The 15,000-nt window shown below is 39.9% G+C and overlaps 1 protein-coding gene across 1 annotated transcript in view; it reads right to left on the bottom strand.

Moving 5' to 3' along the window:
- LOC137056504 (ras-related protein Rab-26) overlaps positions 1 to 15,000 on the bottom strand; it is a 123,798-nt gene that overhangs the window by 42,605 nt on the left and 66,193 nt on the right. Inside the window, exon 5 of the mRNA XM_067430624.1 lies at positions 3,714 to 3,766. Within this exon, the coding sequence (XP_067286725.1) occupies positions 3,714 to 3,766 (53 nt within the window). The remainder of the gene's footprint in view (positions 1 to 3,713; positions 3,767 to 15,000) is intronic.

The raw sequence follows: 15,000 nt of genomic DNA, 5'->3' as shown, positions 1-15,000 counted from the left end.
ATGATCGAGTCGCTGCGTGAGTTTCACAGCACTAACTCAGATTAGGGGCCCTATCTTGCACCCAGCGCAATTGACTTTGTACACCGCCGCATGTGTCATTCCTATTTTGCACCCGCGCAAAGCGCGCTTTTCCCTCCACAGAAGCACGTCGCTAAACTAGTGAATGAACTTGCTCTCCCTGGGCGGTTCAGCGCAAAAAGGAGGCGTGTTCTGGCGCAAACAATCCCTGGTGCTATTTTGCTGTTCCATTAAACGATTGAGCCACTGACCAGAAAAAACCTTGTCTAAAGTCAGTGGCGCGTTGTTCATTATGCTATTTTAAGGGCGCATGCTTGACCATAATGTATAGCGTGCACAACGCGCATACACTTTGCTCATGTAATCTACACAGATGTAACAGTTATTTTTGCAAATCATAATTTGTTACACTAAAAAAATATTAACACATGAGATGACGGAAATCATTGTGGTGTGCCACGAAGATGTGAAAAAATAGGCATTAATCTAGCTTACAAATTATTCAGGCTAATTGTAGTAATTAAGGATCAGACCTGTTTGCCCAATAGTGGCAAGACATATAAGGACATCTGTCTTTTACTGCTCTTACAAGAACATCCGTCTCCTCGGCTGTGAACCGCTCCTGGCGTGCGTCTGGTAAATCCGCCATAATAATAGCGATCCATAATGGATCTTGCGCAGCTGCTTTTAAAGGGAATGTTGGATGCCGCTCTGATTGGTTTATTCACGTTACGCCCAAACCACACCTATGAATAATGAAGCTACTTCAGACCAACCCATTTTAGATTTGTCGCCGGGCGCAAGAGCCATTTATCCCGCCGGGAAAATAGCAAAAGCGCCGAGACCCGCCCACAAAGTTACTTGCGCTTCGCGCTTTGACACTTGCGTTTCAGATCGTTAAAATAGGGCCCTAGGAGTCAGATTACATTTAACGTCATAAATGAGCTGAATGAGCTCTTGTGATGAGAGCTGAGGTAATCGCGACTACACTCGCGGCATACATTCATAACGCGAGTTCAGTCTGGCGCGTTTCAGTTCATGCCTTTGCAAGCTTAACTTTCATAGAAATTAATTTGAGAAGTTAAAAGACTTCCATTGCTCACCATATCTCCGTTTAAATGAGTGCCTGTAGCTGAGCTGAGCTGTGAGTGTGATCTCCATCCTCATGTGCGGGTTCAGAACATGAGGAAATGGCTCCCTCTGCTGGCTGTAGTCTTTAGCCTTTGGCCAAACATTCCTCCTATGACGCAACTATCATCAATTTGCGTCACGGGAGGAATATTTCCAGAAATAAAACGCATAAATCGCTTGTCTAAGGGGAGGGAAAGCACAATTATTTGAATATACTCCAGGGTTTCTACTGATACAAAGCCATATGCTAATCGCTGAAGTAACCCTTTAAATTGATCAAAAGTGACAGTAAAGACATTTATAATGTTAAAAACAGATTCTTTTTCAGATAAATGCTGTTCTTTTGAACTTTCCATTCATCAAAGAATACTGAAAAATAAAATGCATCACTGTTTCCTGTTTCCTGTGTCCAACACTGATAATAATCATAAATGTGTGTTGATCATCAAATCATCATATGAGAATGATTAGTGAAGGATCATGTGAGTGCATGGCTGTATTTACTGTATTTACTGTATTTACTGTATTTAGATCAAATAAATGCAGCCTTTGTGAGCTAATTAAAAAAAAAAAATCTTACTGACCCCAAACTTTTGAACAGTAGTGTACAAGTGAAGGCTTTGGCTTTCCGCATCTCATGCAGGCTTTTGTTCCTGGTTCGTCACAGTGATTAGCATGAATTTACGTTAATTAACCTGAGCAACAGAGTTGAGGCTTGAGTGCTTCTGTGCAAATGAACAGGTGCTGCGTTACTGCACACACACACACACACACACACACACACACACACACACACACACACACACACACACACACACACACACACACACACACACACACACACACACACTCACTCATAAAGTCCCTTATATGTTTAGGAGTTAGATAGCAGACAAAAGCGTCTTGAGATGTAAATGTCTGTGTGCATGAGCCGCAACCTTTGGTCTGAGGAACTGTACGTGTGAACGTGTGATTGAAGTTGATGTTGTTTGCGCACGTTTGTGATGTCTGTGTGCATGTGTGTGTGTGTGTGTGTGTGTGTGTGTGTGTGTGTGTGTGTGTGTGTGTGTGTGGGAGTGTGAGGGGGTTGTGTGTGTTTACATGTTCACATATTAATAAGGATCTTTAAAAGCCCGGGGTGATATCTGTCCTCCTGCGCCTCGACTAATGGTTATAAATGGTGCAATACTTCATGATGTATTAATAACTGGGCCTGCAGCTGTAAACCTGTAGGACAGATGGCCTCAATACCTCAATACCTTTGATGCACAAGTCATTAAACTCACAACTCATTTCCAAATCATTAGCCAGAAACTTTTTGTTCCTCTCATCCTCCCTCTCTTAAAATGAGTCCATGCATTTAGATCAATGTGTATCAGACCAATGCACAGCATATAAGGAGACTAAGTGTGATTAAAGTGAGATGCTTTCTTCCATATCTGCCAGGGATTGGGTTGACTATGCCAGATATGCATGGATGAATCATTCAAAAGATCAATAACATGCATTGATGAACATGTAGAAAATACAAAACAGATTCCAAAAAAAGTTGGGACACTGTACAAATTGTGAATAAAAAATGAATGCAATAATTTACAAATCTCATAAACTTATATTGTATTCACAATAGAATAGAGAATATGCTAGTAAAAATAGTGGAGCAATATCAGAAAGGAGATTCTCTGAGAAAAACTGAAAAGAGTTTGAAGTTATCATCATCTGCAGTGCATAATATCATCCAAAGATTCAGAGAATCTGGAACAATCTCTGAGCGTAAGGGTCAAGACCAGAAAACCAAACTGGATGCCTGTGATCTTCAGGCCTTAGACGGCACTGCATCACATACAGGAATGATACTGTAATGGACATCACAACATGGGCTCAGGAATACTTCCAGAAAACATTGGTGAACACAATCCACCGCGCCATTCGCCGTCGCCGGCTAAAACTCTACAGGTCAACATTCCTATTCCTAAACTTGAGCAGCTCGTCTCCTCAGTCCCAGATGTGTGCAGACTGATATAAAAAGAAGAGGGGATGCCACACAGGGGGAAACATGGCCTTCTCACAACTTTTTTGAGATGTGTTGATGCCATGACATTTAAAATCAACTTATTTTTCCCTTAAAATTATACATTTTCTCAGTTTAAACATTTGAAATGTCATATATGTGGTATTCTGAATAAAATATTGACATTTGAAACTTCCACATCAATTTTTTGGAATCAGGTTTGTAGTTGGATATATAAGTATATACTGTAATATTACAATAATACTGTAATGTTGAATGTCTATCATTAATGTTTCATAGAGACATCAGTATCATTGACACTGGCCTTCATTCATAAAAAGACGCCATAACAACAAATATTCACAATATACTGTCTTTAAATTGTTTATACATTACTTGAGAGTAACTGTGAAATCATTACAGTATGCAAATATTAAAAACTCTGTTTTAATCGCGATTAACTACAGAAATAAGAATTAATTTGTTTTTTTAATCAACTGACAACACTAAAGATAATGACATCACAATGTCAAATGAGCCACATGAGTCTTACCTGTATGTTGTCAAACGAAGCTTTATTTGTCACATCGTAGAGCAGCAAAAGAGCTGAAAAGAGAGACACAGTAATCACATATTATGAAAGAATCAGGTGTTTGATGCTTTAAACGTCCGTTTGCACTAAAAAAACGTCTTTACTAGAAGACAAAGGAGTTTCTAACAGTAGTGCATGACCTCTTTCACAAGCATGTGACTTTAAGCCGGCCGGCGCTTTCAGTGTGTGCTGTTTTATGGATTCAGTCCTTTATTTGGGGGAGATGGGTCCGTGAAGGGCAAACATTAAATGATAATTAGCATCTCTGGTACGAGGGAAGCAGCAGACGGAGGAACAAACAGTGTCTGGCTGTGCATTCTGTCACACACACACACACACACACACACACACACACACACACACACACACACGCGTGCAGCTACTGAGAATAGAGAAGGTCTGTGTGGAAATTTATCAGCACTTAACAGCGACAGAGTGTGCTTCTAAGGTGCTTTCAGTTCTTTGTGTTTTGTAAGACAATGTTGAAGCTTTTAAAGCAAACTTCCACGTCATGTCACGTTTGCTGAAGTTCAGTGAGTGACAGAAGCTGAGCGGTGCGAAGAATGATAGGAAATGACAGCAGCGCGCCGGGGTCCTGTTCGATCATCAGCGTGTGTGTGTGTGTCTGAACCCAACGAGACACAGATTCAGCTGTGCAGACGGAGATAATTGACAGGTTGCTGGCGAGAATCTCAAAAGCCAGGTGTTCTCCATTTACAGAACGAATATATGCGACGAGGAATATTCAACAGAGCAGAAAGACAAACCGCTGCAACCTCGAAACAATTTACTGCTCGTGTGTATCAGAGAGAGATTGTGGAAACTGACAGGTTATATCAACCACAATAAACAATTAAACGTTATTATACTGTAAAGCAAATATACTAAACCATTTTTTTCGATTTTACACAAATTTGGACCGTAAAATTACTATAAAATCAAAGCCATACTGCTGTGATTGGCTGACATCTTTGTATATGAAATATCTGGTATTACATGAGGAACTCTCGAAAGCTTTTAGCACGTTTTTACTATTACAGCTCTCAATGTTAACTAATGGTGAAAAGTGTTGATTATGATATTATATTCAGATCTATGGCATTATATTCAGATCTATAGCATTATATTCAGATCTATAGCATTATATTCAGATCTATAGCATTATATTCAGATCTATGGCATTATATTCAGATCTATGGCATTATATTCAGATCTATGGCATTATATTCAGATCTATGGCATTATATTCAGATCTATAGCATTATATTCAGATCTATAGCATTATATTCAGATCTATAGCATTATATTCAGATCTATAGCATTATATTCAGGTCTATAGCATTATATTCAGATCTATAGCATTATATTCAGATCTATGGCATTATATTCAGATCTATGGCATTATATTCAGATCTATAGCATTATATTCAGATCTATGGCATTATATTCAGATCTATGGCATTATATTCAGATCTATGGCATTATATTCAGATCTATGGCATTATATTCAGATCTATAGCATTATATTCAGATCTATAGCATTATATTCAGATCTATAGCATTATATTTAGATCTATGGCATTATATTCTGTTCTATGGCATTATATTCAGATCTATGGCATTATATTCAGATCTATGGCATTATATTCAGATCTATGGCATTATATTCTGTTCTATGGCATTATATTCAGATCTATGGCATTATATTCAGATCTATGGCATTATATTCAGATCTATAGCATTATATTCAGATCTATGACATTATATTCAGTTCTATGGCATTATATTCAGATCTACGGCATTATATTCAGATCTACGGCATTATATTCAGATCTACGGCATTATATTCAGATCTATGGCATTATATTCAGATCTATGGCATTATATTCAGATCTATAGCATTATATTCAGATCTATAGCATTATATTCAGATCTATGGCATTATATTCAGATCTAAGGCATTATATTCAGATCTATGGCATTATATTCAGATCTATGGCATTATATTCAGATCTATGGCATTATATTCAGAACTATGGCATTATATTCAGATCTATGGCATTATATTCAGATCTATGGCATTATATTCAGAACTATGGCATTATATTCAGATCTACGGCATTATATTCAGATCTATGGCATTAGGAATGCATGAAGCTAGAATAAAACGTTTTTTGTTTGTTTGTTTAAAAGAAGAGGGTCTGCTCTTTAGTTAGATATATGGCCTGCTAAGGTTTTCATAAAACTAAATATTCTATGAGCTATTACATTTTTGTGAAAAGGGTCAAAAACCCTGGCGGTGGCTGGCCACTTTTTTGTGAAACACTGACGGGGAAAGAGTTAAGCTGTTGAGTCAAATCATCTGTTTCTGTCATCTGAAACTTTCTTCACTCTCATGCGTCAGTCGAGGGAACATCGACCCCTGCAGAGTCAAAAAACTTTAAATTTTAATTCTGCAATGTTGATTATTCATTCTTTGGTGCATAGAGATGTTTGGAATATTTTACATAACCTGTAAAGCAAACAAATTTACTGCATTAATTACATTTTCCTAAAGCAAGTAAACATGTACTGTTACACAGGCCATTGTACACACGTGTGGACTCGATATTGTGCAGTTTATTATATTACATTACTTCTGTCTTCAACTATAGGCGGTTTTGTCCCTGTGGACATTATTATTCAGACAATTAATTATCTTAAAACACTTTGCACACTCTCACTAAGTGATTTAATAGTTTTATTAGTTTCATTTTTGGCATTTCATGACATAAAAATTTTCACTACAGTGTCATTTCCAAAACATATCGAAGTATGTCAAAAAAAAGCTCCATTTATTTGATCTAAAATACAAAATTAAAAATAAAGTGTGATTTATTCCTGTGATCAAGCCTGAAATCATCATCATTACTCCAGTTTTCAGCGTCACATGATCCTTAACTTATCATTCTCATGAAGCGATTGGGAACAACAGCAACTCAGCCACGAAGTGTTAGGCCACGTAAATGGGGTCACAGAGCGGGGTCAGCGCATGCTGAGGGTCACAGTGCGCAGAAGTCTCCAACTTTCTGCAGAGTCAACAGCTCCAAACCTCCAGACTTCTGTGGCCTTTAGATAAGCTCAAGAACAGCGGAGAGAGCTTCATGGAATGGGTTTCCATGGCCGAGCAGCTCATCCAAGCCTTACATCACCAAGAGCAATGCAAAGTGTGGGATGCAGTGGAGTAAAGCAGCCGCCACTGGACTCTAGAGCAGTGAGACGTGTTCTCTGAGCGACCAATCACGCTTTAGTCTGACAATCCCATGGACAAGTCTGGGTTTGGCGGTCGCCAGGAGAACGGGACTTGCCTGGCTGCCTTGTGCCAAGTGTAAAGTTTGGTGTGGGGGGGATTATGGGGCGGGGTTGTTTTTCAGGGGTTGGGCTTGGCCCCTTAGTTCCAGTGAAAGGAACTCTTAATGCTTCAGCATACCAAGACATTTTGGACAATTTTATGCCCCAAACTTTGTGGGAACAGTTTGGGGAGGGCCCCTTCCTGTCCCAGCATGTCTGCGCTCCAGTGCACAAAGCGTCGGTCCATAAAGACATGGATGAGGAGTTTTGGTGTGGAGGAACTGGACTGGCCTGCACAGAGTCCTGAGCTCAACCCGATAGAACAGCTTTGGGATGAATTAGAGCGGAGACTGAGAGCCAGGCCTTCTCGTCCAACATCAGTGCCTGACCTCACAAATGAGCTTCTAGAAGAATGGGCAAAAATCCCCATAAACACACTCCTAAACCTTGAGGAAAGCCTTCCCAGAAGAGCTGGAGCTGTTAGAGCTGCAAAGGGTGGGCCGACTCCATATCAAACCCTACAGATTAACAATGGGATGGCATTAAAGTTCATGTTCATGTTAAGGCAGATGTAACAAAACTTTTGGCAAAATACAGGGAGTGCAGACTTATTAGGCAAATGAGTATTTTGACCACATCATCCTCGTTATGCATGTTGTCTTACTCCAAGCTGTATAGGCTGGAAAGCCTACTACCAATTAAGCATATTAGGTGATGTGCATCTCTGTAATGAGAAGGGGCGTGGTCTAATGACATCAACACCCTATATCAGGTGTGCATAATTATTAGGCAACTTCCTTTCCTTTGGCAAAATGGGTCAAAAGAAGGACTTGACAGGCTCAGAAAAGTCAAAAATAGTGAGATATATTGCAGAGGGATGCAGCAGTCTTAAAATAGCCAAGCTTCTGAAGCGTGATCATCGAACAATCAAGCGTTTCATTCAAAATAGTCAACAGGGTCGCAAGAAGCGTGTGGAAAAACCAAGGCGCAAAATAACTGCCCGTGAACTGAGAAAAGTCAAGCATGCAGCTGCCAAGATGCCACTTGCCACCAGTTTGGCCATATTTCAGAGCTGCAACATCACTGCAGTGCCCAAAAGCACAAGGTGTGCAATACTCAGAGACATGGCCAAGGTAAGAAAGGCAGAAAGTCGACCACCACTGAACAAGACACACAAGCTGAAACGTCAAGACTGGGCCAAGAAATATCTCAAGACTGATTTTTCTAAGGTTTTATGGACTGATGAAATGAGAGTGAGTCTTGATGGGCCAGATGGATGGGCCCGTGGCTGGATTGGTAAAGGGCAGAGAGCTCCAGTCCGACTCAGACGCCAGCAAGGTGGAGGTGGAGTACTGGTTTGGGCTGGTATCATCAAAGATGAGCTTGTGGGGCCTTTTCGGGTTGAGGATGGAGTCAAGCTCAACTCCCAGTCCTGCTGCCAGTTTCTGGAAGACACCTTCTTCAAGCATTGGTACAGGAAGAAGTCTGCATCCTTCAAGAAAAACATGATTTTCATGCAGGACAATGCTCCACCACACGCGTCCAAGTACTCCACAGCGTGGCTGGCCAGAAAGGGTATAAAAGAAGAAAATCTAATGATATGGCCTCCTTGTTCACCTGATCTGAACCCCATTGAGAACCTGTGGTCCATCATCAAATGTGCGATTTACAAGGAGGGAAAACAGTCCACCTCTCTGAACAGTGTCTGGGAGGCTGTGGTTGCTGCTGCACGCAATGTTGATGGTGAACAGATCAAAACACTGACAGAATCCATGGATGGCAGGCTTTTGAGTGTCCTTGCAAAGAAAGGCGGCTATATTGGTCACTGATTTGTTTTTATTTGGTTTTTGAATGTCAGAAATGTATATTTGTGAATGTTGAGATGTTATATTGGTTTCACTGGTAAAAATAAATAATTGAAATGGGTATAAATTTGTTTTTTGTTAAGTTGCCTAATAAATATGCACAGTAATAGTCACCTGCACACACAGATATCCCCCTAAAATAGCTAAAACTAAAAACTAAAACTTCCAAAAATATTCAGCTTTGATATTAATGAGTTTTTTGTGTTCATTGAGAACATGGTTGTTGTTCAATAATAAAATTAATCCTCAAAAATACAACTTGCCTAATTCTGCACTCCTTGTAGTGTATAGTGTATATTATGTGTGTGTATGTGTGTGTATATATATATATATATATATATATATATATATATATATATATATATATATATATATATATATATATATAAATGTAACCTTATTTAACTTCACACTCTTCACTGACACTGATGTCTCCTTTGTAAACAACTTACTAACTATTGATAAAAAGGTTTTGATTAGGGACAAAAACTGTGCACATGACTGTGACATTTTATGTAAAAATCACATTTGAAAAGTAGCAATTTAATGACTCAAACATGCCTAAGGTCCTCAGTAGGTTTTAAAACCTAATTTTGTACTTATGAAGCTTGAATGTTTTGTCATCTACATGCGTCACTAATTATGGCAGAAATATCAACCACTTGACGTCTCCATGTAACATGTGATGTCTGTTCCTCTATGTCAGTATGACAAATGCAAAAGCTGGAACAAAAGATGTCAAATGCTGCTTCAAAAGCATTATTGGCCTGAATAAACAACACAACTGGAGCAGGGGAACAAAGACTGCTCACAAAGTGGCTTTCAGAGCCGAGTTTGACTGACACTGAGTGGCACTACATTTAATGACTGCAATTAACAATCATTATGTCAAAATCATTTCTGAAGGCATCATTATCTTGCTCTTAAAATCTGCCGAAAATACTATCATTTATTACTGACCCATATGTTAGAGAAAGCAGAGGAGAGAGAGAGCCGTAACAAACAGCTCAACCAAAACTAGCCACGACCCATAAACCTTAAGCTATTTATATTAGCTGTGCATTTGGTCAAAATCAAATGAGCTAAATTAGACTGAGCACTGAGCGTCTTTGATGTTATATGAAAGGGTTTTAATCTCCTCTCGAGCGTCTGTGTCCTTTTCCCTTCACATTGTGTTTGCTTTATCTGAGAGTCGATGGTAAATATATATAACCTTTAATCTTTTAACATTATTCAAGTGTAATTGCAGTGTAAATGCATGCATATGCGTGTGTGTGTGTGTGTGCATGCACGAGTGTGTGCGTGCACGAGTGTGTGTGTGTGTGTGTGTGTGTGCACGAGTGTGTGTGTGTGCACGAGTGTGTGTGTGTGTGTGTGTGTGTGTGTGCATGTGCACGAGTGTGTGAGTGATTGTGTGTGTGTGCATGTATGTGTGAGTGAGTGTGTGTATGCACGAGTGTGTGAGTGATTGTGAGTATGTGTCTGTGTCTGTGTCTGTGTCTGTGTTTGTGTGTGTGTGTGTGTGTGTGTGTGTGTGTGTGTGTGTGTGTGTGTGTGTGTGTGTGTGTGTGTGTGTGTGTGTGTCTGTGTGTGTGTGTGTGTGTGTGTGTGTGTGTGTGTGTGTGTGTGTGTGTGTGTGTGTGTGTGTGTGAGCCTGTTTATGTGGTTTATGAGGACACAAATTTGTATAACTACATGGCTATTACACTGGTATTACACTATAAATGTGGTTTATGAGGACATATCAAATGTCATATCAAATGTCCTCATAATTCAAATGGCCTTAAAAACATACTAAATGATGTTTTTTTGAGAAAGTAAAAATGCAGAATGTTTCCTGTGATGGGTAGGTTTAGGGGTAGGTGCAGCGCGTGTGTGTGTGTGTGTGTGTGTGTGTGTGTGTGTGACGGGTAGGTTTAGGGGCAGGGGCAGTGTAAGGGGATAGAAAATACGGTTTGTACAGTATAAAAACCATTACGCCTATGGAGAGTCCCTGTAAACCACATAGACCAACATGTGTGTGTGTGTGTGTGTGTGTGTGTGTGTGTGTGTGTGTGTGTGTGTGTGTGTGTGTGTGTGTGTGTGTGTGTGCACGAGTGTGTAAGTCATTGTGTGTGTGTGTGTGTGTGTGTGTGTGTGTGTGTGTGTGTGTGTGTGTGTGTGTGTGTGTGTGTGTGTGTGCATGTATGTGTTAGTGAGTGTGTATATGCTCGAGTGTGTGAGTGATTGTGAGTATGTGTATCTGTGTTTGTGTGTGAGTGATTATGCGTGCATGAGTTAGAGAGTGTAAATGTGTATGTGAGTGTGTGCATTTGGGTGCGTGAGTGAGAGTGTGTATGTGAGTGTGTACACACAAGTGTGAGAGTTATTGTGTTTGATTGTATGTGTGTGTGTGTGAAAGAGAGAGAGAGAGAGAGAGAGAGAGAGAGAGAGAGAGAGAGAGAGTGATTGAGTGAGTGAATGCAAGTGTGTGTGATTGTGGGTGTATGCGAGTGAGTGTCTGAGCGAGTGTGTGTGTGTGTGTGTGTGTGTGTGTGTGTGTGTGTGTGTGTGTGTGTGTGTGTGTGTGTGTGTGTGTGTGTGTGTGTGTGTGTGTGTGTGAGAGAGAGAGAGAGAGAGAGAGAGAGTGCTATTTCCATGTTATTACTTCAAAGAATACAATGCTCAAACATCTATTATAAAAAAAAGGTTGCATTTCAGAAGAAGGGCTGGTTCCGTGTTTTTTTTCTAGGCTTGGTTATGAAACGCTGAATATCTTTTTTTTCTTCTTTTTTTTACGCCGTATTTTTCTTTTATTCTCCTTTATTCCACACCGCTGTCTGTCCTTTGAACGGCTCGTCTGCTTCCTGCTTCTATGAAGCCCCTCCCTCTGAAAAACGCAATGGTCTTAGATTGGTCAGATGGCCAAATGTAGTTTCCTGTATTTTTATTGGCTGAAGTGCCAAGCACAGGTTAAGGCCACGCCCCTTCCCATTACGGGCAGAAGTCACATCTGCAGAGACTAGCGACGGTTTATGATGTCACCAACCCAGGAAGAAGCTCGTTGTAGTCCAAACCGGCCATTTTTGTAGGTTATAAACTGCCGTAACTTTAAAAGACAATATCTCCGTTTGCAGTGAACTTTCAGCGCTGTAACTTTGCAGAGACTGTTTATGCTCAAGCAGCGACATTACACACTAACTAAAGTTAAACAAGTCAAATCGCATGCAACCACCCCTTTAAATGCATTGATCCGCCAGATCTCATATGAAGGTGTAATTTGGTCTGATCTATAGCAGGCGCTCGGCACAGATGGAGAGGCGTCTGTGGGCGGCAGGAGGACAGTAGACTGCCTCACACTGATTCACTCAGACTCTCATGCAGGACATTATGAGCCCTAATGTCTAAGGGGACTTCTCTGGGGTGTGATTATTGGATCTGCATGCACACGTTTGCATATGATATGTTACAAGGGGAAATGTTGGCCGCAAAAAAGAGAGCGAATTATTGCCTCACCGTGCATCAATTTAAATGTCAATCAAACACCAAAGTACATGTAGCGAAACAGTGTGTGTGTGTGTGTGTGTGAGAGAGAGAGAGAGAGAGAGAGAGAGAGAGAGAGAGCGAGCGCGTGTGTCCGTGCGTGCATGCGTGCGTGCGTGTGTGTGAGCCTGTTTATGTGGTTTATGGGGACAAATTTGTGTAACTACATGGGTATTACACTGCACTGTTAACAATTTAACAGTGTGGTATTACACTATAAATGTGGTTTATGAGGACATATCAAATGTCCTCATAATTCAAATGGCCTTAAAAACATACTAAATGATGTTTTTTTGAGAAAGTAAAAATGCAGAATGTTTCCTGTGATGGGTTGGTTTAGGGGCAGGGGCAGTGTAAGGGGATAGAAAATACGGTTTGTACAATGTGTGTGTGTGTGTGCATCAGAACCTCATTTAAAATGGTCATAATAGCTGCTGTTTATGATCCAATCAGTCTTGTTTGAAAGTGCAAGTGCGTGGGCTGGTGTGGGTGGGTCGCACATGCTCTCGGGAAGCACTTTTGCTTAAGCATCACTGAAAAATGAACAATGCACTAAAATGGTTTTGAAACTGAAAAGCTACGGGAACACAGAACAGCTCTTGCCTGCAGGAACATGCATTCTGTTATCACTATTTGTCATTTATTTCACTCCAGCACTAAGTGCCTCGTTCTGTTTCAGGTTGGTTGAAATGGCACAAATGCAAGCTTACATAATTGAAATTCAGTAGTGCATCTCTGCTAAGATATGAGTTTGGTACAGTGCATTATATATTCAAGAGATATTCAATGTGGGACATGTCTTCCGTGTGTTTGGGGTTTGCACATATTGCTTTGCATTGTGTTTTCTACACAAAGAAATATCTTTTTCAGTGTAAAGACTGCCAGAACCTTTAAACTATGCTTTGCCCTTTTACAAAGTTTTGATTGTGTTTTCTGGCTCTACTAGAGCAGGTTTTCCAGCTTGAATGTTGATTATTTCCTCATATTCTCCATTGTTGCGGCTCCTCTCTTCCCAATCTGTCAGTAACTCTGTTTAGTTCCTCTATGAAGCCCCTCCTTCTGTAAAGCACACTGTGCTCTGATTGGTCGGCTGGAGCAGTGTGTTGTGATTGGTGTTTAGGAAATGTCCCGCCCCTTACTATAACTGTTAGAACACACGGCTAAATAACTCAATCAGGCCCCGCCCCTTATTTATGTGTATGAATTATTATAATGAGATATATTTTGACATGTTTGGTCGCGGAAGAAAACTCAAAACTACACTGTTTTGTGCCCCGCTTCAGGGAGTAGAAAAAGTAAAACACTTGGTTTAATGTTCTAAAGCAACCACAAAGAACAAATGATTTCTTACACTTTTTCATGTCATCAACATTTACTGCCAAGAGAGTAAAACAGGAAAAAGCAAATGTTTATGTTTGGCATTTTCTCTCCCATAGAACACCATTATAAGATTGATTGATTATGATTTGACTTGTGTAACTTTAGTGAGTGTGTAGTGTCGCTGTTTGAGCAGAAACAACATCTGCAAAGTTACGACGCTAAAAGCTCAGAGCAAAGGGAGATATTTTCTTCCACAGAAATCTCTTTAAGAACTACAACAAATGGCTGTTCGGGACAACAACGAGTGAGTGACATCACTAACCCTAACATTTGCATAACCCCGCCCCCGGGAACATATGGAGAAGAGGAAGAGTTGCTGTAGTCGAGGACATTTAGGAGTCGCTCAAGCTGTCGTTCGTCTTTCACATTTATTGATACAGTACTCTCTTCATCAGCAGATATTATAACAGTAATTAAACTAAACTATCCCTGTTCTCTCTCCATCAGCAGATATTATAACCGTAATTAAACTAAACTATCCCTGTTCTCTCTCCATCAGCAGATATTATAACCGTAATTAAACTAAACTATCCCTGTTCTCTCTTCATCAGCAGATATTATAACCGTAATTAAACTAAACTATCCCTGTTCTCTCTCCATCAGCAGATATTATAACCGTAATTAAACTAAACTATCCCTGTTCTCTCTTCATCAGCAGATATTATAACCGTAATTAAACTAAACTATCCCTGTTCTCTCTTCATCGGCAGATATTATAACCGTAATTAAACTAAACTATCCCTGTTCTCTCTCCATCAGCAGATATTATAACCGTAATTAAACTAAACTATCCCTGTTCTCTCTTCATCAGCAGATATTATAACCGTAATTAAACTAAACTATCCCTGTTCCCTCTTCATCAGCAGATATTATAACTGTAATTAAACTAAACTATCCCTGTTCTCTCTTCATCTACAGATATTATAACCGTAATTAAACTAAACTATCCCTGTTCTCTCTTCATCAGCAGATATTATAACCGTAATTAAACTAAACTATCCCTGTTCCCTCTTCATCAGCAGATATTATAACCGTAATTAAACTAAACTATCCCTGTTCTCTCTTCATCTGCAGATATTATAACCGTAATTAAACTAAACTATCCCTGTTCTCTCTTCATCAGCAGATATTATAACCGTAATTAAACTAAA

The sequence above is a fragment of the Pseudorasbora parva genome, chromosome 21 (genome assembly GCF_024679245.1).
Source record: "Pseudorasbora parva isolate DD20220531a chromosome 21, ASM2467924v1, whole genome shotgun sequence".
In the NCBI taxonomy this organism is placed as follows: domain Eukaryota; kingdom Metazoa; phylum Chordata; class Actinopteri; order Cypriniformes; family Gobionidae; genus Pseudorasbora; species Pseudorasbora parva.
The sequence above is the reverse complement of the archived record's forward strand: the minus strand, read 5'-3'. Positions and strand labels throughout refer to the sequence as shown.